Source organism: Pipra filicauda, unplaced genomic scaffold (genome assembly GCF_003945595.2).
Source record: "Pipra filicauda isolate LSUMZ 115617 unplaced genomic scaffold, ASM394559v2 scaffold560_size303775_pilon, whole genome shotgun sequence".
Lineage (NCBI taxonomy): Eukaryota > Metazoa > Chordata > Aves > Passeriformes > Pipridae > Pipra > Pipra filicauda.
Window position 1 is genome coordinate 156,488 of NW_024104710.1, and position 21,511 is coordinate 177,998.

At 36.5% G+C, this 21,511-nt stretch overlaps 1 protein-coding gene across 3 annotated transcripts in view; it reads left to right on the forward strand.

Annotated features, from left to right (window-relative positions):
- The window catches only part of TLE1 (TLE family member 1, transcriptional corepressor), an 81,224-nt gene that overhangs the window by 44,547 nt on the left and 15,166 nt on the right, over positions 1-21,511 (forward strand). For all 3 annotated transcript variants that reach the window (XM_027734316.2, XM_027734320.2, XM_027734318.2), the window contains 7 exons: positions 7,003-7,119; positions 9,982-10,035; positions 11,620-11,772; positions 12,594-12,738; positions 13,443-13,633; positions 15,060-15,136; positions 20,937-21,186. In XM_027734316.2, the coding sequence (XP_027590117.1) occupies positions 7,003-7,119; positions 9,982-10,035; positions 11,620-11,772; positions 12,594-12,738; positions 13,443-13,633; positions 15,060-15,136; positions 20,937-21,186 (987 nt within the window). The remainder of the gene's footprint in view (positions 1-7,002; positions 7,120-9,981; positions 10,036-11,619; positions 11,773-12,593; positions 12,739-13,442; positions 13,634-15,059; positions 15,137-20,936; positions 21,187-21,511) is intronic.

Here is a 21,511-nt window from a genome sequence, read left to right on the forward strand (position 1 = left end):
CTTGTTTATGTCATAGATGAATTTGGACTCTGTTTTGTCCCTTTTCTAAATTAGAAAAGACAAGAAGAGGAAAAGTTATCTGCCAGTGTTAGGCTGATTTTTATCGCTGCTTTTTTAATATATATACTAGGCTTGCTTGACAGTTATTTACTGGAAACTATCTGCATATCCTTTGTGGCAGTCTTTTGGTTTTAGATTACTAAGCAAGAAGCATTCATTTCAGCTTACTTGATGTTATTAAAGACAGTATAACCCCAGAAATAATTTTAACTGGGTTTTCATGAAGTCTGAGACTTATTAAGGACATATTCCTCTGTGTGGGGCATACTTCTTTGAATCAGGTTAGTTGACTGCAGGAATCTCATTAACTATTGTTAGGAGCTAAGGATGTTGCAGTGTGTGTCTGTGCATACATATGCACATGTGGTAGTGATGGCTTTGTGTTTTTATTTGGTTGTTACATTTCCTGTGTTTACCCTGTTCCCTGTCATGTCCATCATGTAATTTGCTTTTTGAGTTTAAAATCAGATGTTTCAGTGTTGTGAAATTTGGACTCTGAATTCATCTTATAGCTGAGAATAGTTCTTGCATGTGGAAGGAAAACTGTCAAAAATTTAATCTGGCTTTTGTTTGTAGGAGAGTTGCTTAATTGACTATAGATGTAAATTTTATTTAATTAAACTATGTAAATTTTTCACTGTAGTTACTTCTGTCTCCATATGTGTAACTCATGATTGCTTGGTTATTATCTGAAGTAGGTGGGTTTTATGCTGGGTTTACCACTAAGTAACCTTTAAACAATCCGAGACTTTATTTCATACAGGAATTTTGCCATGTTGATATATTGAGTTCATCCTAGTTTCTTTTTTGTCTCAGTGGAGGATAATACTTCGTAACTAAATTAAATCTTAATAGCTGAATACAGGTGAACTTGAACTTAAAATTGTTTAAATACAATATTACATTAAAATCTTGGCTTAACAATGGCTTGGCTTAAATATCTTCAATGAAAGAATCATAATATAAAAGATGGTTAAGTTCAAGTCTGGCTAAAATGATGAGCTGGGAATTATTTGATCTTCAAACTTCTCTAATTCTCTTGTATTTTTAATGGATTTCTTTTTGAAATATATTTTTAACGATGATATGAAATTGGGCTCAAGTACACAAGGCATACCAGCAGGTCTTTTTGGTTATTATGTGTGGTTCCAGCTAGCAGTAGGCTTTTATGTTTCAAATCACTTTATAACATCTGGGTCATCAAGATAAAACCCATTTGATTTTCAGAGTAACATTGTAAGAGTAATGGTGCTGCCAGAAATCCTGACAAAGGCATACTTTCATCATCCAAGACACCAAAACCCATGCTGTTTGTAAGTTACCTAAATTTACCATGATATTTGGTATTACTGTGCAGTTTTACAGTATGATTTCTATCAGATATGTCTAATGTGATGTTTTAGCAGTAGAAGCTGACAGCTTTAAATGCACAAGTTTGAAAAATTGCAATTTAGCACGTCTACTTGTTTTTAATTTGAGTTTTTGTGACATAACTGAGTTGAAGCATATTGTGGCATATTTGAACATATTCATTTTTAAATTAGATTTGGGTTTATTTTTTTAAGTCTTCTTGTCTGGCTGCAGTTAACGAAGCCAGGCAAAGTAAGCAATTTTTGCAACTGAAGCTTGAAGTTTTGAGAGACATCAAAACAAAAGAATTTTGATGTCCACGTTTTTTTCTTTAGGGAACATACTGGCAATATTTTCCAAACTCAGCATAGATGTTCATTTATCCCTTGTCTTCCCACTGGTTAGTATCCTTTTGGACAGCACAGAAATGCAAATATTCTGATACAATCAGTTGTATCAGTAATAACTTGTAGACAGTGAAATCTTATCTCATTGTGTGCTTGGGATTTATATGAAGTTTCTGCTTATCTTTTCAAAAACTTTGAGCTTGTTTTCTAAGACTTAGGAAGTATTCATAAATTTTTCAAGATGTTCTTTTCCTTCACTGTTGAGAATTGTTGCTATTGTTTTGTAAAGCAAACACTCTTTTCTTAGAGTAGAAAAATATTCTGTGCACTAAGCTCTCTGTCCTGTTCTTCCTCTCTGAGTCCTGGAGAACAGGGCCATAAAAAATTGAATACTACTTTTTGGATGATATTATGTGCAAGCTGCTTTGTGTTTTATTTCTTTTAAATGGGGGGGGGGGGGAATCATAAAAGTTGCTATATGGAAATGTAGGTTACTCATAGCGTAGCACAAATATGCTTCTTGGCCTTTGTGAAGAAAGTATAGATCCAAACCACAGATTAACTTCAACAGAGGTTGATCCTATATAAGAGCTATGGGTTGCTCTGTTGCAGTTTAGTCTGTAGCTGATTGAAAGCAGCATGAGTGTCATGACAAAGGACCTAGGGATTTGGGGGTATCCGGTATAAATTTTTTGGATGCCCTGATTCTAACAAACATTAACTAGAAAATAATGAAATCAACAGAAGTCTTACTCCCTGTTAACATCTTCCGATTGTAAAATCAATGTGAAGAGTGACTCAAATCCATTCAGGCTTCTAAAATTCATTGTTCCTAATATGAACATACTAGTCTAAATATGACATAAAATGATCGTCAAAAAGAAGGTGAAGTCAGTAGCTTTCCATCACCACTAATTTACAACAAAACATCCTAACTTTATAAGTCAACTTTTGGGTTGTTGACATGTGTGTTTGCTATAAGCATATTCAACAAGTCAAAGTAAATGATTCTGTAGTAGAATAACTTTGAGCATAATCTTCTTGTGCCTTGCTGGGGACCAGTTAAGTCCATCTTCCACCATCTACTCTATTCTTATCAGTGAGTCCTGGCAATAAGCAACTGACATTTTGGGTGTAGGTGTTAGATTTGGTCCTGTTTTCCCTACGCAGCACGGGATTTTACCTGTTACTGTCTATATATACATATCTGTAGATAGCACTTCTGTGGGTGGCAGCAGCAGAGATCCATTGCAATGGTTAAATAAATGCAGAGGCTTTTCTCAGCAATGTGGGCAAGCCCAAATTGTCACCTGAGTAACTGGCTGTGATGGCAGGTGGCTGCCTTCTACTTGGATGTGCAGTGGGTCATGGAATGACCAAGCACAGAGCAAGCCTGTGTCTGTGCATTGTCTTTGGGGGAAAGGATTATGAGAGTTGAGCCAGCACAAGAGAAGATTGTAATTGGGACCAGATGCAGTTGAACCATGTGCAGAAATGTAATGCAAATACTGTTATTTAATGTCTGTAATGATCAGCATAAAGTAAATTGTCAGTTCTGTATGTACTAGTGAATTATCTGTGCTGTATTATAACTGGGGCTAAATGAGTTACTATGGGCTCTCAGCCTGTACCTCTGGCACATAGACTTGTGGTTTGGAAGTGGTTCCAATGGGGAACAGCGTGTGGCAGTCAAAGAAGTGCATTCTGAATAATGTGCATTATATTGCTGATAGGAAACCTGCCTTCTCTCTGTGCATCATGGCTAGGTTTTTGCTTCACATTTGCCTGCTGGTGGTTTAGTGTTTAACTTTTGCTGGCAGCAGAGTTGTTTTAGAATCTCAAGTTCCCTGTTATATGTGTCCCTTATGCAGTCTGGTAACTGACAGAAAGCCGTGCTACATTAGACTTTTTTTCTTCTTTCAGGACTTACTTGAAAAGGAGGGCTTCATGTGTATAAAGTGAATTATACACATGAAAAGGAAAACACTTAAAACTGTTTTGACCACTTGTTCTGATCTGAGGTTTACGATTTGCAGATATTGCATCAATAATCCCTAATAAATCAAATTTCTAGTATGAAAGCAAGGATTGTTCTCAGTTATGCATCTACTCGGTTGAAATTAAGACAAGACAGAAACTGGTGTCATGCAGTTTCTCTTTAGGAAATTACCTGTGTATGTATTTTTTTGCCCTCTTTGTATGAACTGATTTTTACTGAAGGTCAATTCCAGCTGAAAATTTCTGTAGTGGTATTCAAAAAAGCTCTTTATAGCCAAAATAAAAATTTTTCTCCTACTTTTAAAAATCAAAGTTAGTTGTTAGTAGACCTGATAGAAGAACTTAACAGATTATTATTTTTTAAAGAGAAGATAAGGAGACTCTAATATTGTGAAGCCGTTGCTGCTGTCTTCTGGCTGGCTCTATGTTTTATAGTGGACATACAGCAAATATAATCTCTGCCAGAGCTGAAATGAAGAAATGTGGCTTTTAGTATACTGTTCCCTGAACCATATTGTTACACGCGTAAGAGATATCAATAGCCCAAGGTTTGTATGATCATCTCTTTCTCAGTTCTTATTTGTATTTTCATTCACTTCCTTTCCTCAGCGTTCTGGATCTACCATATGCACTAATTAAAAAGATTCATATTTTTACATTGTTGAATGAAATGTTGCGTAGTTGGTGATTTGAATAATGGTAATAGGTTACAGTAGCAAGCTATTTTTTCATCCAGTGTTATACTTTACCTGATTTTAGTCACAATTGTTAGAACTTCCTTGAATTCCTATGGGAAACAAAACAAGAACTTTTTAATTTTTGATTTTAGTGGTAAATTTTGTCAGAACAACAGCACAACCATATTTGCAATTTCAGGTATAGCTATTGTGAAAGAAGCTGCTCTACAACAGCTTCTAACATGGATGCTCTTATTACAGAGAACAGTGCTTTAAATTAATGTAGTAAGTTATAGAAAGGCAGTGTAAATATGACCATAGGGGATATGTTTTGCTAAATAGGCTTGTGATATAATTGCATGTTCATGTGAGACGCCATCAGTCTTTTGAAGAAAAACCAAATCTAATAATCTTTGCATTTAGGACACAGTGGGAGGTGAGAGTTCCTAGGTACGTTACACAATTTTGAAATTCTACAAGATGAACTGTACAAAATATTGTCAGTATTGTCTAGGTAGACTTTACAATAAAACAGAAAAAAAATTAGTCATTGTAGTTACACATATTGGTTGTCAAAATTTGCAAGCCATAACTCCCAAATAGGCAGCTAAATTTTTCCCAGCTGCTGTCCCTTTACTACCTTTCTGCTATTCATACCTTATTTTGGCAAATTAAAGCATTTCTCTTGATCATTTATTCTAAAATCCTCAGTAGTAAAATAGGTATTTTCAATTATTTTTGTTAGGGAAAGCATCCTTAAGTAACAGACTTTTCTCCTTAAAGAGAAAAAACATCTTTAGTCAAGGGTGAATGGACAGATTGCTTCTTAAGGTGTTTCTACTGCTATAAACATGATGGATTCAATATTGTAATATTGAAAATGGGTTTTTAAGTTTTTCAAAGTAGTGAATCCCTGAGTTTGTGTGCACCTGGGAGGAGATAAGGGGTTAAATTCCAAGTGTATTTGTCAAGGCAATTAGTGCAATGATCAAACAAGCCCACCTTTTAGCTGCAAAACAATTTGTAAAGACATTATTTTGAGCTTCTTGATACTGAATTTCAATAGACTCTCCTATATGCTTTATGTAAGCCCTTTGGCATTTGTTTAGGTTGAATGGTCATGAATAAAAGAGCTTAGAGTTGGCTTTAAAGTTCAGCGTCTGAATTAGGAGAAAAAGAGGATTCAGATTGCCTTATGTACCCTGTTTCAATTTCCTTCTCCTTGGGGCTAAACATTTGTGTCTGCACGAAACTACCCTGGTGTCTTCAGGTTTTAAAGGGGAAGCTATTCATGCACAGTTCACTGGCAGTTAGTATATGTTTATGCTATATTAAGGGGTAAATATCTCTGGCTCTTGAGTAGATCTTAATATTTCCTTTGAGGGCTTATCTATGTATCGATATATAGTGCATCAGGATATACTATACCGAAGTATATATCAGTATGAGGCTTTTCTCTTGAGAGAGTTATGTGTGTGTGTGTGTGTGTGTGTGTGTGTGTGTAAATGCTTATTTACTTATATATTTATGTGAGCATATCTTTATTTATCTAAGCATGTACTTGGCTTTTAGGATCTAGGCTTACCAGGTCTTTGTGAAAGGAGATTTTTTTCTCAACTCATTCAGTATTGTTCGCAGCATTAACACATCAGTGAACAAATTGCCCTCTTGCATATGCTAATCCTGCACTTAAAAGAACTCATTGTAACACGTTTTAATGCTTTAGCTGGAACAGAGATGGAGATGGGAATCCAAGGCATGTCAAATTGTCATGTGACTGAAAAATGTCTGAAATGCTCTTTGGGTCAACAGTTTGTACTTAGCAAACTTAGCATGAAAGAAAGCAATCCATGTAGTTTGAGGAAAAGATTAGTCCTTTCCTTTGTCTTTTGTGTGTGTGTTGGCCTCAGATTTTCAGATCAAGTCTGATTAAACAACACTTTAGCCTTAATTTCACACTAGTAGTGAATGTTATGCTGGAAGTAAGAATATTTGATCTTTGTTTGGAATACATTTGTTGAAGGAATCCAATTGGAGTTCACCATGGCTAATAATTGATTACTGCATAACCTTATTCAGCAAATATTTGTTATTTTAAGCGTAAAAGCCAAGCTGCCATTTATTGTCTGTACCTGCAGGTGTAGAAATACCAAAGCCTCATTAATTTATGGTGGTCTAGAAGTGAGTCAGTCAGATTATATTTAGTAATATACTTTATTAAATGGAATTTGAATATTAAAAAATTATAAAGTCATTGTTACTTGCTCATGAATAAACAGCAAGCCCACTTCTCCAAAACAGTAAATTCAGTTGAATTAATTAGTTAACTAGGTAATGAGTGACAAGTGAACTAAACTTTTGATAAGTTGAGCAATGAAAATCCAACCTTCTTAAAATGTGTGAAGGTCTGTATGTTTGCCTGGAGGACTTTGATTTGAATTAAATTGAATGAAACACTTAAGTGGGTATCACATTTCTAAAGCATCTATCACGTTCAGTTTGAGTTTTTAAGCATATGTGAAGGAATCTTGAAAGGAATTTTTAATTGATCTTGTTTTTTGTCTTTACAGAGTAACTCTCTGTTGGTCCCTGACAGTCTACGAAGCACAGATAAACGCAGGAATGGGCCTGAATATGCCAATGACATCAAAAAGAGAAAGGTGGATGATAAGGATTCCAGCCACTATGTAAGCAAATCTGTGTCAAAGAAATGATTAATTTATTTGCATATACTGTGCTTGTAAAAGAGCTGTGAAGAACAAGGAAGTGTGGAAATGTGTTTCTTATGGCAGTAGTAGTACAGTACATGAATATATGTGCCAGAGAGATATTATTTGTGTTGTGGGAAAAGTAGACTCAGTAGTTTGGGATATTGTTAAGTGATACTCCTCAACAGGGAAAACTGAGCCAGGAGTAGTTGTTTGGGATTCACAAGTGTTTTGAAACTTGTCTTAGAGTTTGAGTTCCTTTTTGAACTGCTCTAAAACCTGAAGGTTTGTTTGAAATGGAGGATTTTGCATTTGAGGAGGTTTTAGTAAATTTTTCTGGTAACTAGCTATTACCACATTGAGTAATAATTACCATTGCAAATTGCATATGTTATGAGGCTCTACCAAGTTACTAAAGTTTGCTTTTGGCTGATATGGTAGTTTCGGCAGAAAGCAAATTGAAATTAAAAGTTCACAGTTTTGTGTTCTGTATTTTTGACGAGCTTGCTCGTTGCTTGGTTTCAAAGAGACACTTCAGTACAACAGTGTGAGATACGTGAGCATCAGAAGGGTCACATAGGCTTTCAATTTCAAGTCTAAAGTTGAGCCAAATCACAGGATGATAATTGAACAGGTTTAAGAGACTAGGACTGGTGTGAGAGAGTTCTGAAAAGTAGAACTTAAATCTAACAGAACATACTGTACTTTGACATAGCAATAATGTGGCAATTTTTCTGGTTTTTTGATCCAGATAACTACTTCTTGGTCAGTGAAACCCAAGAGAAAATTATAAACTTTATTTCTTCAGTATTTGGTAATTTCTCTCCGTTTGGAGAATATCTTTGAGCAGCTATTGGGTATGTTAGTGCTGTTACAATCTTGCAAGTTGTATTTGCACCACTTTCTAATAACACTGTTTTGATGGGTTTGGCAAACTTCCCCATTTTACTCCCTCAACTTTGAGGGTTTGATATTCTATTGGCATTTTTCATTTTAAATATTTGAAGATTAACTGTTCTTAAGCTATATTTGATATAAAAACAAAAGGAAGAAAAAGCTTGACTTGCTTGTTCTTCATGTATTTCCACTGAAAGGAGAGGGAGAGGATATTACTGCACTGTAGAAGTAGGTTTTTTTTATCCATATTTTAAATGTGTTTCTGCCTGCTGCTTGTTTGAAATGGATTTTACGAATGAAGTCAGCTTCAAAATAAAGAATTGAACAATTTGAAAGTTCGAGATTCTAATCTTGAAGATGTTTTTATTTTTTTTTTTTAGGGTTCCCTAATTTTGCAAATAAAAAGCTGCTGATTTTGAGCTCATTTTATATGAAACCCTTGTAAGGACAATGTCAAAGGGGACATAAATGAGTTGTAGGAATTGTTGCTTTTGGAAAAAGATGCAAAATTAATTTTTTTTCCTCTTTTTGACTTCCGACTAATTTTTATGTTAGGATCTGTGTAGTTTCAATGTATGGGTTTATTAGTTAGGAGAATTTTCTGATATTAATAGCATTTTTAAGATATGCCTTTGATTATCCCAGTAAATTTCTGTTTATCAAGATGATGAAGTCAGTGGAATTCACTTAAACATTGCTTGGTAGCTAATTTTGCCCTCCTTCAGAATGATATTTTTGGTGAACAACTGTCCCATCTACTGTTCTCCCACACTCTCAAATGTGTTCTTACCTATTCTAGCACTCTGAGTGCTTCATACTTCTCAAGAGGTGTTGGATAGTTGGAGCTAAAGCTTTCTGCATCTCTTAGTTGGATAGGTGCCTGGGTAGCAAATAGAGCAGTAATTCTGTCTCCAGTGGCACTCTGGGATCTCTAATATGTTTGTGGTATTTCTTGGAGCAGGATTCTGTTAAAGCAGAAGGGTAGGGTTGAATTTACCTGTTGGTTTGGGGTTCTTTTGAAAGGAAGAGATGGGGGACAGTTGAGCAATCTTGTATGTCTGATTTGTTTGCCTAGAAACTTTTTTACTAGAAGTACTTTTATTAGAAATGTCAAACTTGCCTCCACAAAAATTTAAAGCTTTGACATCACTTGACTTCTTTCTTTCTTTGGTTTTGAGTCAAGATTCACCTTCTGATTGAACCACCCTATTGCACTCTGGGTATCACTAGACCACTGTGTATCACAGAATGTGTCTACTGGGGCATTCTAGGCTATATTGGAGATAGGAGGTACTTGAGTAACAGCAATCATGTGGCACTGGAGCAGCTCAGATGAACACAGATCTAAATGAAACAGTCAAAATGCTGCAGTAGAACATTTCTATTTAGGAATGTCCAAGTATTTTGGTTTTCTTAGGCAGAAGTGTTGAAATGCCTTAGCATTTCTGAAGCTTTTTCTTTCCCAGGACTTTCCATTTCAAAACTTACCTTTCTGGAAAAGGGGGAAAAATGCTCCTATCACTTGGAGAAGGATGATCCATCAAACATGCCAAAAAGCTCCCCTTTTCTGAGACTTTTTTAGGAATGCACAAGCAGTAATTTCTCTAAGATTAACACATGAGTGTATGAACAGAGTGCCTTTCTCTTTTATGAGCAGTGGTAACACTGTTTATGATGGTAATGAGGAGTTTTGGACCATCTGCAACTTGAACTGATGGTGAGATCATCATCTTTCAATTAGTACTACTTTATTTGGGATTTATTTTTGAAGCAGAAATAAGGCATTGTGTTCTGTTTTCGTGGTTCTCCCTATTGCTAATAAATTAATGAAAGGCTGGTTATTTTTTATTTAGGAAAAAACAAAAAATGTCTGAATAGATGCATAATCTTTCTCTCTGGGCTCTTATTGTACTAATTGAAATGAACACTATTTATTTTTAATAGGACAGTGATGGGGACAAGAGTGACGATAACTTGGTTGTAGATGTATCCAATGAGGTAACTTTTTTCTTTTTCGTAGTCTTGATATTTGCCCAACAGTTAAAGGAAAAGTGGGTTTAGATGCTAGAAGAAAAACAGTCCTCTGTGTGGATATGTTAAAATATTCACAATATCTGCTTTCCTGCAGTTACTATGTCTTCCTCTGGGCTTTGTCTGGTTGCCTTCTCCGCTTTTCCTTCTGCTGCTTTGTCCAGGTCTGTTCACTCTGCAGTTAATGTTCTGAGGCTTCACAGCTGCTCTATAATGTAGAGAGTTGTGTAAGATATGTGTGGAAGGCTGAGGTTTTCAAAACTACTGTCTTCAAATGCAAAAGGAAGACATCTAATGTTGTATTTAATAGTAGGACTGTTATTAAAAAGATTGCCTTAAAAATTGTTTGTATTTTAACATCCTCTGTTAAAGACAGCATTTTCCAGAAGCGTTTTTTTAGAATGAAGTCAGTCCATTCACAAGATCTTCCAGAGATTTTAGACACTTTCTTTTCTTCAGGGCAGAGATTTGGCAATGGCATCAAGGTGAGGGGATGGGTGTTCCCTTTTCTTCATCTTTTATTTTATACAACAAGGTGATGTAGGAAGTCAGAATATGGTAGTGAGGTTCTTCAGCTCTGTGAAAAGCACAAGGAGAGAAGCTGGTAGAGAAGTGTCTTTAGCAACTCCGAGTGCCCAAATTACAGCCAACTAGAAAAATAAGTATCAAACTAGCTATTTTAGTAATCCTTTCAGAAGCCCTGCTTACAATGAAACTGCTCAATAATTGGTCAGTAGACTTAGTACCCTCTCGTGAGGTGTGCTTCCTACCTAATACTAATTTTATGAGCCAAAGGAGCATGGAGAACCTGCAGGGCTCTGATAGCATTTCAACTTGTGGGGCTGGGTATTTCAGGTTAGAATAAATGCAGAGAGTACTTCTGGAACAGAGAAAAATAATCACCTGAGAGGTAATTTCAGTTTTTCCTGTAGATTTAAGTAGCAAGGCAATTGTAGTTGGTGTTTCGGAAAAAAGTGGCTGATATTGTGGCATATAAAAATCCTCATGCAGGCCATTCAGTTAAGAGTTGGACTTGATGATTCTTATGGGTCTCTTCCAACTCGGAATATTCTGTGAAATCTGCGAAAGCATGCATCTTTATCTCTTCTTCTGAAGGTAGAGATTAGCAAGGTCTGTATTGCCTGAAAGAGATTATCAAAATGTTTGTCACTAGCAAAATGTAGAGAATGTATGCAGAAAAACGGTATCAACTTACTGCAGTTACTTTTGGTCTCCCTTGTGCTTACGATACATTTTGTGCCCTTGCTTTAGTTTGTTCTTAGGTATACTTAGATTGCAAGCTCTGTGCTAGGGAACAATTTATGATTACATGTAGTGTAAAATAAAAACAGATTGCTATATGATTTTACTTATGTTTCTAAATTGATGAAGGGATTTCAGCTTTTTTTCTATAAAGATAACAAAATGTTTTGTTATTTGAACTTGCTGCTTAAATTCTCCTAGGATTTTTTTGTCATAGACTCGTTAGTGGTGTTTGTGTACCAAGGCATGACAGGGTTCTGTACTGTTCTTCCCTTCCAATTGTCTTAGGATCCTTCTTCCCCAAGGGCAAGTCCCACTCATTCACCCCGTGAAAATGGTGTAGATAAAACCCGCTTACTAAAGAAGGATGCCTCAAGCAGTCCAGCATCTACAGCCTCTTCAGGAAGTTCCACTTCCCTCAAATCCAAAGAAATGGGTCTGGTAGGTAGCTGTCTGTTGTCCAGATAAATATTCTTTCTTGTAAAATCTAACCCTGTTCTCTTGCAACTACTTGTGACACAAAGTACCTGGCATTAAACATTTGAAGCTGAAATCGACCATTGTTTTTCCAGACCTTTATAGTATTACTCAGCTTTCCTTCTCATAATTTTCTGCTTTGTTTTGATTTCTTGTATTTGCTACATTTCTGTCAAATGAGTTGCAAATTTATTACAAAATACAAGGGTTGCTTAAGCATTGTTTATTTTTTTTCTGGAGCTGTAGCTTATGGTTTAACATAGCCTGTATATAGTCACTAAGAAGTGCTCCAGATTTTTCTTAAACTCTTCCAAATAAACAGTTATTCTCTGAAAACTTTTTCCTGCAGTATCACTAATAATTTGATCAGATTATCTGTACCTTTTGTGTCATGTTTTTTTGATAATATCAATCGAGGTGGTATTTTGTTTTTGTACTTAGATTTGCTGTGCCCAATAATAATTGAGATATTAATGATTTCAAGCTAAAATAGTTTGGTGATGCATATGGTGTTGTCCTGAAAAATTTAGCTCAGGAATCTATTTTTTTTATGTTAGTGGAAGAGGAAAGATATCTTTCTACATTTCTTATTTTAGTTTTGGCAGCAATCAAAAAGGTCAGCATTTCTCTCTCACAAGTTAATGTTGTCATCATTGTGTGGATATATGAAAATTGGCTGAGGGACTAGGTAGTCGGTGCCCAGCATTCCAGTTCCTGTTGTGATAAATTGTGTAATATGGCCTAGATTAAAAATAATACTCTTTTAATTTGTTTAATGATACCAGCATGAAAAAGCCAGTACGCCTGTTCTGAAATCCAACACACCAACTCCTCGGGGTGATGTGCCAACCCCAGGCACTAGTGCAACTCCAGGACTTCGTCCAGGCCTTGGCAAACCTCCAACAATGGACCCTCTGGTTAACCAAGCTGGTAATCATTACCTCATGTGTTTTTATGGTTCCAAAATTAGTCGGTTTTTACATACATAGTTCTTTGCGACTGTTATAATGCAAATGTATTGCATTATTCTTGATATCAAGAGAGGGCTTAATGAGAAGCAGATGTTTGGATTATCAAGACTTTGAATATGTTTCTATCTTTTATTCTTCTTTGTTTACTTTCACCTTTATCTTTTTTGCAAATAATCTCTGGATTATTGGACTGAATGCAAAATAAAAAGACTTCTCAGAAGTTTCTGGTAGTTGTTCTGTGTGCAATCCCTTCTACAGTCTTTGAGTCTACTAGTATTTGCTGCAGTGCACAGCTTGACAAATGCTGGGCAAAGTTTACTTTTGCTATTCAGGCTGGTACACAAAGTTGGCTTCAGACATGAGCTTTGTAAACCATGTCTGTCAGCTTTACTGCTTAATTTGTCAAAGAAGAGATTAAGAGATTATTACAGGAATGGAAATAGGTAATGCTAGAAGAGATTGCTAGAAATAATCAGCAAGTTCAAACTTCAGTAGATCTTACACTAAGTAAAAAGAGCTGGTGGTTATTATTATGGCAATGTGTCTTGACAGTGTGTGTATGTAAGAGGGGAAGGTTAGGCATTGTAGGGGAAGAAAAGGACTGTTTTCTTCTCTGTATGCTGCCATATCTAAATAAATGTACTTAATTTCATTATTCTCTAGCTGCAGGTTTGCGGACACCGTTGGCAGTACCAGGACCATACCCTGCTCCATTTGGAATGGTACCTCATGCTGGCATGAATGGGGAGTTAACTAGTCCAGGGGCAGCCTATGCCAGTCTGCACAATATGTCGCCGCAGATGAGTGCTGCTGCTGCTGCAGCTGCTGTGGTTGCCTATGGAAGATCTCCTATGGTAAGCCATACGTTGCATGCAATCTCCGTCATGTGAATTGTGGTTCACTGAGAAAATGCTTCATTTAGCACTGCTAAATTCCCAAGTGGTAACAGCACCAAAGGCTTTACAGCTTCACTGCGTTTCACTTTGCTGCGTGGCTGCAGAAACAAATTTGCACCTTGAAAACAAAGAATCTCTGTACAGTAATGTGTATTTCCTTTTTTTATTCATCTTCATCAGTGATTTAACTGATGAGTAATGCCAAAAAATTATTTTGTGCTGTAAATGAAAAGATAGTTTTGCTAACCACAAAGTATTTCATTGTAATTGTGTACTACACGAAGCTGTGCCTTTTTTTTGACGAACCACACTTGTGTTCCATACAGACATAACAAATTTTTCTTGAAGCATGCAAAAGCTTTTTTTATCTATGTCTCTGTCCCTGTATTTTATTCTTTTTTTTGTGGAAATCAACCTATGATCGGTACCTGTCTTGGAGCTCTTTGCTAAGGTGTGTTAAGAATAGTTGCTGTTGTGGATGTACTAAGTAAATGGAGCATAGTAGCTATACCTGCTGTCACACGGAATAATCTAGGGGCCTGATTCTGCAAACATGAACTTGATGGCAGTTTTTATACATAGACGAACTTACCTACTTGTAAATTTGCAAAATTGGATTTAAGCTTGTCATCTCATTATTGTAAGTATGACTACTTTTTTCAAACTGGTAAACAGGGCTTTTATGTGAAAATGTGGAAATTCTAATTAGCAGACACCCTCCTTTTAAAGCAATAATGGTTTTTACTCAGGTATAACATTCAGAAGAAAAATTGAAGTATTTTTCATCCAGAATTTCTGCTTGGATTATTTAATGTGTGTACTTACTCAGGATATGAAAATGTGGTGGAATTGCAGTATGTAAAGAGAGCACTTGTCTATTTAAGCTGTAGAAAATTTGTTTACATGCTACAATGGGAGAGATCTCTCAGCTAATGTGCCCACACAGAACAGTGTGGATCCGTGGACAGATCCTAGCTGGGGCCTAGAGCTGCTTTCCAGCACTTCACTGTGCCAGCCTGGGTACATGCTAGCTCTCCCAGAGGTAAAGAGCACTAGGTGGCTTCATGCTGACATACCATGGACTCTAATTCCAGGGTTAACACAGGACTTTGATTCTCTACTAACACAGAGCTGCTTGTGTTATGCTCAGTGGTGTGAATGTATGATATATGTTACTGGTTTTCTCTTTGCATATGAATGCTTCTCAGAAGCATGCCCGGGAAAAATATCTTCGTTTTACCCCCCAATGAAGGGTCATGCACTTCTTTAATACTGTGGGTAAAAGGCACCTTTTGGTTAAATGCATAATATCTTGGGAATGAAGAAAAATGACTTGCTGAATGAGAAATTGCAAGTGTGAGATTAATTCACTTTTCATTGTCAGGTTGGGTTTGATCCTCCTCCTCACATGAGAGTACCTGGAATTCCTCCAAATCTAGCAGGGATTCCTGGGGGAAAACCGTAAGTAACTTTTAAGATTTTGGTAACATCTACAATATCTAGAGAGAATAAAATTATATTGTGTCACAGAACAAGAATTTCAAAGGGGATAGTGTCTGGTTGTTCTCAAGAGGTTATTTTAGTCTTTTCCTGGTAAAAGAAGCTTAAAGATTCTCAAATGGTACTTGTCGTATCCCAGAACAGGTATGCATATACCTATTTCCAAGAAGGAGTTGCTGAAGGTATACTTTTAAGTTGTTTTTTTTTATTTCATCCTTTCTGGGGGAAGTTAGGGGGACTACAAACTGGTAGATGCTTGTAAAATGTGTTAGATAAAACCATATTGAAACTAAACTTTACACTACACTGAGGATAAATGTGCAGCGCAAGCTTGCAGACTTTCTTGTCTGGCACCTGTTTTATCAGGCAAGAGAGTCTGCAACTGATGACAATGGGTGTCTGAAGCAGTTACTTAAGCAACAGATTACACACACCTTACATAATGGAGCAAGCTATTTAGAACTTCTGTATGAATGTACAGCTGGAGAGCAAAAGAGGGATGAAGCAGTTGTGGAACAGGTGATGCATAGGTGTAGAATAGCTTTGACAACACATTCTTTTTATTTAAAAATTTTAGTTATTGATGAAGCAGTTGTTAAATAAAATACTTTTGCAATGCTGTGGGTTATTGATGTTGCAGTAAAATAAATTCACCAGCATACACTAAATTTTTAGGTAATGTGGCTTTGATGTACCATTGAAACTGAACCGACCATATGCAGTAGACTCATGAGCATGTATGACCTGTTAAAATATGTGATTATTTTTTAGGTATTTCTGGAAAAGTAGTCTGTGTAGGTACTAACAGAGCAAATTTGACTCAGCTTTTTATCTGGAGAGAATGAGGCAGAGAGAATTTTAACAAGTTTTTCAACACTGTGTTAGAACATCTTTGTCTCCTCATGTTTGGCGGTCATTCCTGTCTTCTCTTTCAACAGGAAGTTGCAATTAGAGTAGTTTTCCTCTAGCCAGGTACTTATATAATTTTGAAACTCATATTTTGCGCTTTCTGAGCTCAGTGTTCATGTTACATGTTTCTAATGTCTTATTTACCAATCTGTCTTGGTTTAATTTTTCCTTTTGCTGTTTCAGGAAAAATTAAAAAATTATTACTTGTAGGATACTGTCTGAGTTCCAAGACAGGCTGTGGTGAAAGTTATATGCTCACATGTTTTTGTTTGCTTTCATTTTAAACTCCTATTAATAACTAGGGATATGTTTTAATGTCAATCTTGCAAACATCCTTAAAAGTGCACCAGATTACAGGCAAAAAGCTGTATTTTCTTCTGATCTTTTCTTATAACAGTAGGAAAGCAGCAGACTTTATTTGGGAAGCCATCCTGAATGTGTTTTTGTTGTTACCCACCATGCTTCTGAGAACAGGCTTATCAATCTGTTGGCAGTGTGAAAAACCTGTTAAATCTTGGTTTTACTTAAAGTTGGTGGTATGTTGACAAGAATACTGGGGTGAGGGCTCAGTGAGTTGGTGTTTTATATCAGATGGTGGTGTTTTTAAATTCAATGCAGTAAGGAGAAGGCTTTGTTCTCAAAACATTTTCATTAAGTGGCAGACTCATTCTTGCTGGCTTTAATGGAATTTGGCATACTTACATGAAATGCTTTTGAAGATGGCATAATCCAATGGCTGTAAGTTTTTACTTTTAAGTAAGTATATTCATAAGCTTTCAGTGACTGTTTTCATTATTAATGCCTGGAAATATTTTATATTGTAAGCTATCAAACCCTATTTTGCTGTAGCTGAGTTCTGGTTGTTACACTGTTCAAGACAAAAGGACAGTGCATGTCTGCTGCTGCACTTTGTATCCTGGTATTTCATAGTTAAGTGACTATCTGTGGAGTTTGGTTTATGTATTTATGGGGGTTTTTTCTTGTTTTTTTTTTAAGACATCATACTTTAATTAGGCAGGAATTGTATGCATTATATCAATTTGAATACTTGGAGTAGCTGGCAGATAGTTTAGTTTATTTGCTACATTCTTGAGTAGTGAATTAATTATTCTGAACTTTCCTCAGCATGTCAGATGATATTTGCTGTATACTTATTTGGAAATTGGAGGTTTAAACTGAGAAACTGGGTTGTATGAATAAAACTTACTATGTTGCTGTGTATAGGAACTCTGCAGGTTCTCTGTGCTGCTTTGACACAGATGAAGAAAAGTCTTTGGATGCAGTAGAGAGAAGAATATTTCTGTTATTCAGAAATAATATAGGTGACAGTATACTGTTTCTCAGAACTCTTCTAAATAAAAGGCACAGAAGTTTGTCTTGTAGTTGTTCTTTTAATAATATTTATTTAATTACAAGTATATATTTACATATTAGTTGATATATACTTAGCTTGTTTTATATTAAATTGTAAGTGCATTTATATAAGACAGTTTTCTTTGTTTGCTGTGGTTGTTAGCCCAATACGAAGAAGGGATCTCTTAATGCTAACTGTCATTTGGCCAAAGATGGATATTCATGGAATCCATGATTGGATAGCTATCTATCATATAGGCAGAATGCTCAGAGTGAGACAGAAATCTGTGCTAGTCATGAGGCTGAACAACACTTTCTGACCTACCCTGTCAGTTCTAAAAAAAGATGGTGGTCAGTTGGTGCCTGTTAAGAAATATCTTGAGCTTTAGAGAACTCAAGGATTCGCTGGATTTTACTAACTATTGACTCTTTTGAGGCTGGACAGTGAAAATGGTTGTCAATTTTGAGGTTAGCGATTAGAGTCATTTGCACTGCTGTCTCCATTACTGTGTTCTTCTGGGGACAGAAGCTTTCCTTGTCTAGAGAGTCAGTCTGGCAAACGATGCAAATTTTGTCGAAGTTACAAGGTATGTGTAACAAAAAGTTATACCATAATACTTAGCAGATACAAGTCACTAGACCACCATACCCATAAGTATGCTGTCAGTGGTGATATTAGATTACATATCATATTGCTATTACATTAGCAATATCGTCAAGCAAACAGAAGCATTTACTTTTTTGTATACTTGTCTTGGCAGAGGGATTTGGCAAAGTCTAGCCATTTCTTTCTACAGTGAATTGCAGATAACTTACATTGTAGAAAAATCTCTCTTGGCTTGTACAAAACTATCCCTTGTCTATTTGTTGGGCCATCAAACTCAGTCATCCTGGGTCCTGATCAACTAGTATTAGAAGCAAATGCCACCTCATGATGATAAAGACAGACTATTTCTATGATTGGTATAGCCACACTTAAAACACAGGCATACTGGTAAAATTGTACATAATGAAAAATACACTGGGTAGGTTTCTCATGTTTCAGAGCAGGAGAGTCATCACAACTCTACAGTACACACGAAATTGTGTACTTGAAAAGTGTTCTCTTCTATTCCTGACACCCCATGTCATCAAGAACTGAGAATCTCTGTGTATGCATCTAAGCATTTCAAAACACCAGTTATTTAGGTATTTTGAATTGAACAGAACATTTGAGCTGTGACCTTCCATTAAAAAAAAAAGTCACGAACAAGTAAATTAATCATCTTGAACATGCTGGAAGAAATTGCCTAATACTTGCTTAATTGTCTTACTTCAGTCCATGATAAAAGCAAGGGAAGGCTGAGACTTCAAAGTTGTGTAGTTCTGTGTACTCTTACTGCTAACAAATATTCTGCAACTGACTTAGATTTGGACCCCAGGATGGGGCGCAGCTTTTCAGTGTGTTAAGTGCTATGACTTTTCAGTTGGATTCTATAGATGAACCTGAGCAGTTGTTCAGCCTCAGGCAGTCTTGTTGCCACTCCTGTTCTGTTTCCTCTCTCATCCTGTGTCTGATCAGTTTATTGAATAGCTGCTTTGGGACAGTCTTGTCTCTATTTCTCCTGGATACAGATTTCTAGATAAGTCTTTATTATTACTGTAATTTTTCATACAAAAAAGAGCAAGGGTGCCGTGGGACAAAATACATTTGATATACTCTGTGCCTTGTATACATGTGAGTGAACTTTGCACTTCCTTTCTTACCTTACATTTCCTGTTCCTGACATTTCTATGACATAAAAGATTTGTCATCTTTTGCACTTGCTCATCCTCTGTTTCTGTATATTCTCTGAGCAGGCTTTCCACTCATATGTCCTACCATGAAACATAAATGAAGTACAGAAATTGCATGTATATGCACTATTAATTTCTTCTCTGTCTTAAAGCAGTTACTGTTCACCAGGTTTTACCCTTCCCTTCCAAGAAAACTGTGATATTTCATGGGGTGACTATTTCCACTGTTATCTTCTGTATGAAAGAACTGTACAGTTCTTTCATCTCTCCTCTTCTCACTGTTTTTCAAAGTAATATCTTCTGCTCTGCTTCTGGGTGTGTTCAGTTGCTTTGTGATGTCTGTTACAGATCCAGGCGTCTTGCTTGTTCCTTCATTTCAAACTGTGTGATACTTGGGAACATGTAATAAAATACTTTGAAAATACTAGCTTATTGCTCAGAACAGAAGATTAAATAGAAATATCTGTTGTTGGGTTCTTGGAAGATGTATGCAATACTAATAGTTGAGCTACAGTGAACTTTTCTGAGGAAGAAAGTAGATTTGGAAAAGAAAGGACAATTCTGAACACAAGAATATATTAGAAAAATAAAGGTATCACTAGAGAGAGATGGCAGATCATTAGTGAGAAGAAAAAAGAATACTCATATCTCACCATTTTTTATCCATTTTGGCCTCTTGAAGAATGCTGTTAATGTAACAGCAGCATCAAAAGCATGAGATATGGATGTGCTTAAACCACAAGCAGCAAAAAAGGAGCTCACTAGTATAACAAAAACCAGCCTTTTGCAGTAGTATTTTCATTATTATTTAAAACAAACGAAGAAACCCCTGTACCTGAAACCTTTTTTAGTTGGTGTTTGTGCCCTTATCCTTGAGTAGAGCTGACTCAGCATTTGAATGACCATGAAGAAATAATTTCTTCATGGTACTTCCCCTAAGGAAGAGTGTTTTTATTCAGTGCTGGTATTTCACTTCCTCAACCCTCAGTTTCCATGTGCTTGAAATCATGCACTGAATACAAATAAAAGGTGTTTCAGAAGAGCCAAGACTTATCTGAAAAACTGAGCCTTTCAGTTTTTCCAGTATACTTATTCAGGAAAACAATTATAATATGATGGTATTGGCTTTCTGAGGAAAGGTGTGAACAACCACTCTACATGTTTCCATTTTCTCTTTAAAGCACTAGTTGCGAGGTAGAAGGAGGGGCATGTGAGCACAGCTGGTGGTGATGTTAAAGCTAAGATGCAGAAATCAAGCAAAACTTTATCTTTGGCTAGTGCTACTGCAAGGCAACAGGTTCAAACCTCCTGGAAGAAGGATGAGACAGCAGTGCCAGGTGAGAGACTGCTGCTGTAGGACTTGTGGTGTAGAGACTTGAAACTGCTGGCTAGAAACCAGGGGCTGAAAGTTCTTTTGATTATCCAGGTGATTGAGGGATAGCAGCCATGACCTTGGGATGTAGGTGTAAGGGTAGAATTTAACCTGCTTCCCCACTACACAAACACTTAAGTTGAGGCAAGCTGAAAATTTCTTTTGTGAATCCTTATCTCCCTCTGAGGTTTCATGTGCCTGTGTTACTTGGCACTATAGCTCTGATTTTTATGAAAAAGATGATTGGCAAAGAATTAAAATTAAAAATATTGTGTTTTTCTTGCATCATAGTACTGTAATGGCTGATTTTTGTGTTTGTTTTGTTTTCTCTTTTCTTCTCTTCCCCAAAAGAGCCTACTCCTTTCACGTTACTGCAGATGGTCAGATGCAGCCAGTTCCTTTCCCTCCTGATGCCCTCATCGGTCCAGGAATCCCTCGCCATGCCCGTCAGATCAACACTCTGAACCATGGGGAAGTTGTGTGTGCAGTTACCATCAGCAACCCCACAAGACACGTGTACACAGGTGGGAAGGGGTGCGTCAAAGTCTGGGACATCAGCCAGCCTGGCAACAAGAGCCCTGTCTCTCAGCTGGACTGCCTGGTAGGTGAACAGGAACTTGTCCACACAGGTAGCTTCTCCATAGAGACTCAGTAAGGAAATAGCTGTCCTTGACTGGATTTTGTTCATATGACAAGGAAATAGCAGGCAGATCTGTTTCCTGGTGGGTTTTTATTTAGCACATAACAGGTTACAGAGAATATTGCTGGTTTGTTTAGGGACAAATATCGTCACTAAGGGTCAAATAACAGATCAGATTTCTGAGTAGAATGATTTTTTTTTGCCCTCTTCCCCCCTCCTCCACCCATTATGCTGATGATTTTTATGCATAAGTTTAAAAGGAATGCAGCTCGGCTTCTGCAGTGCT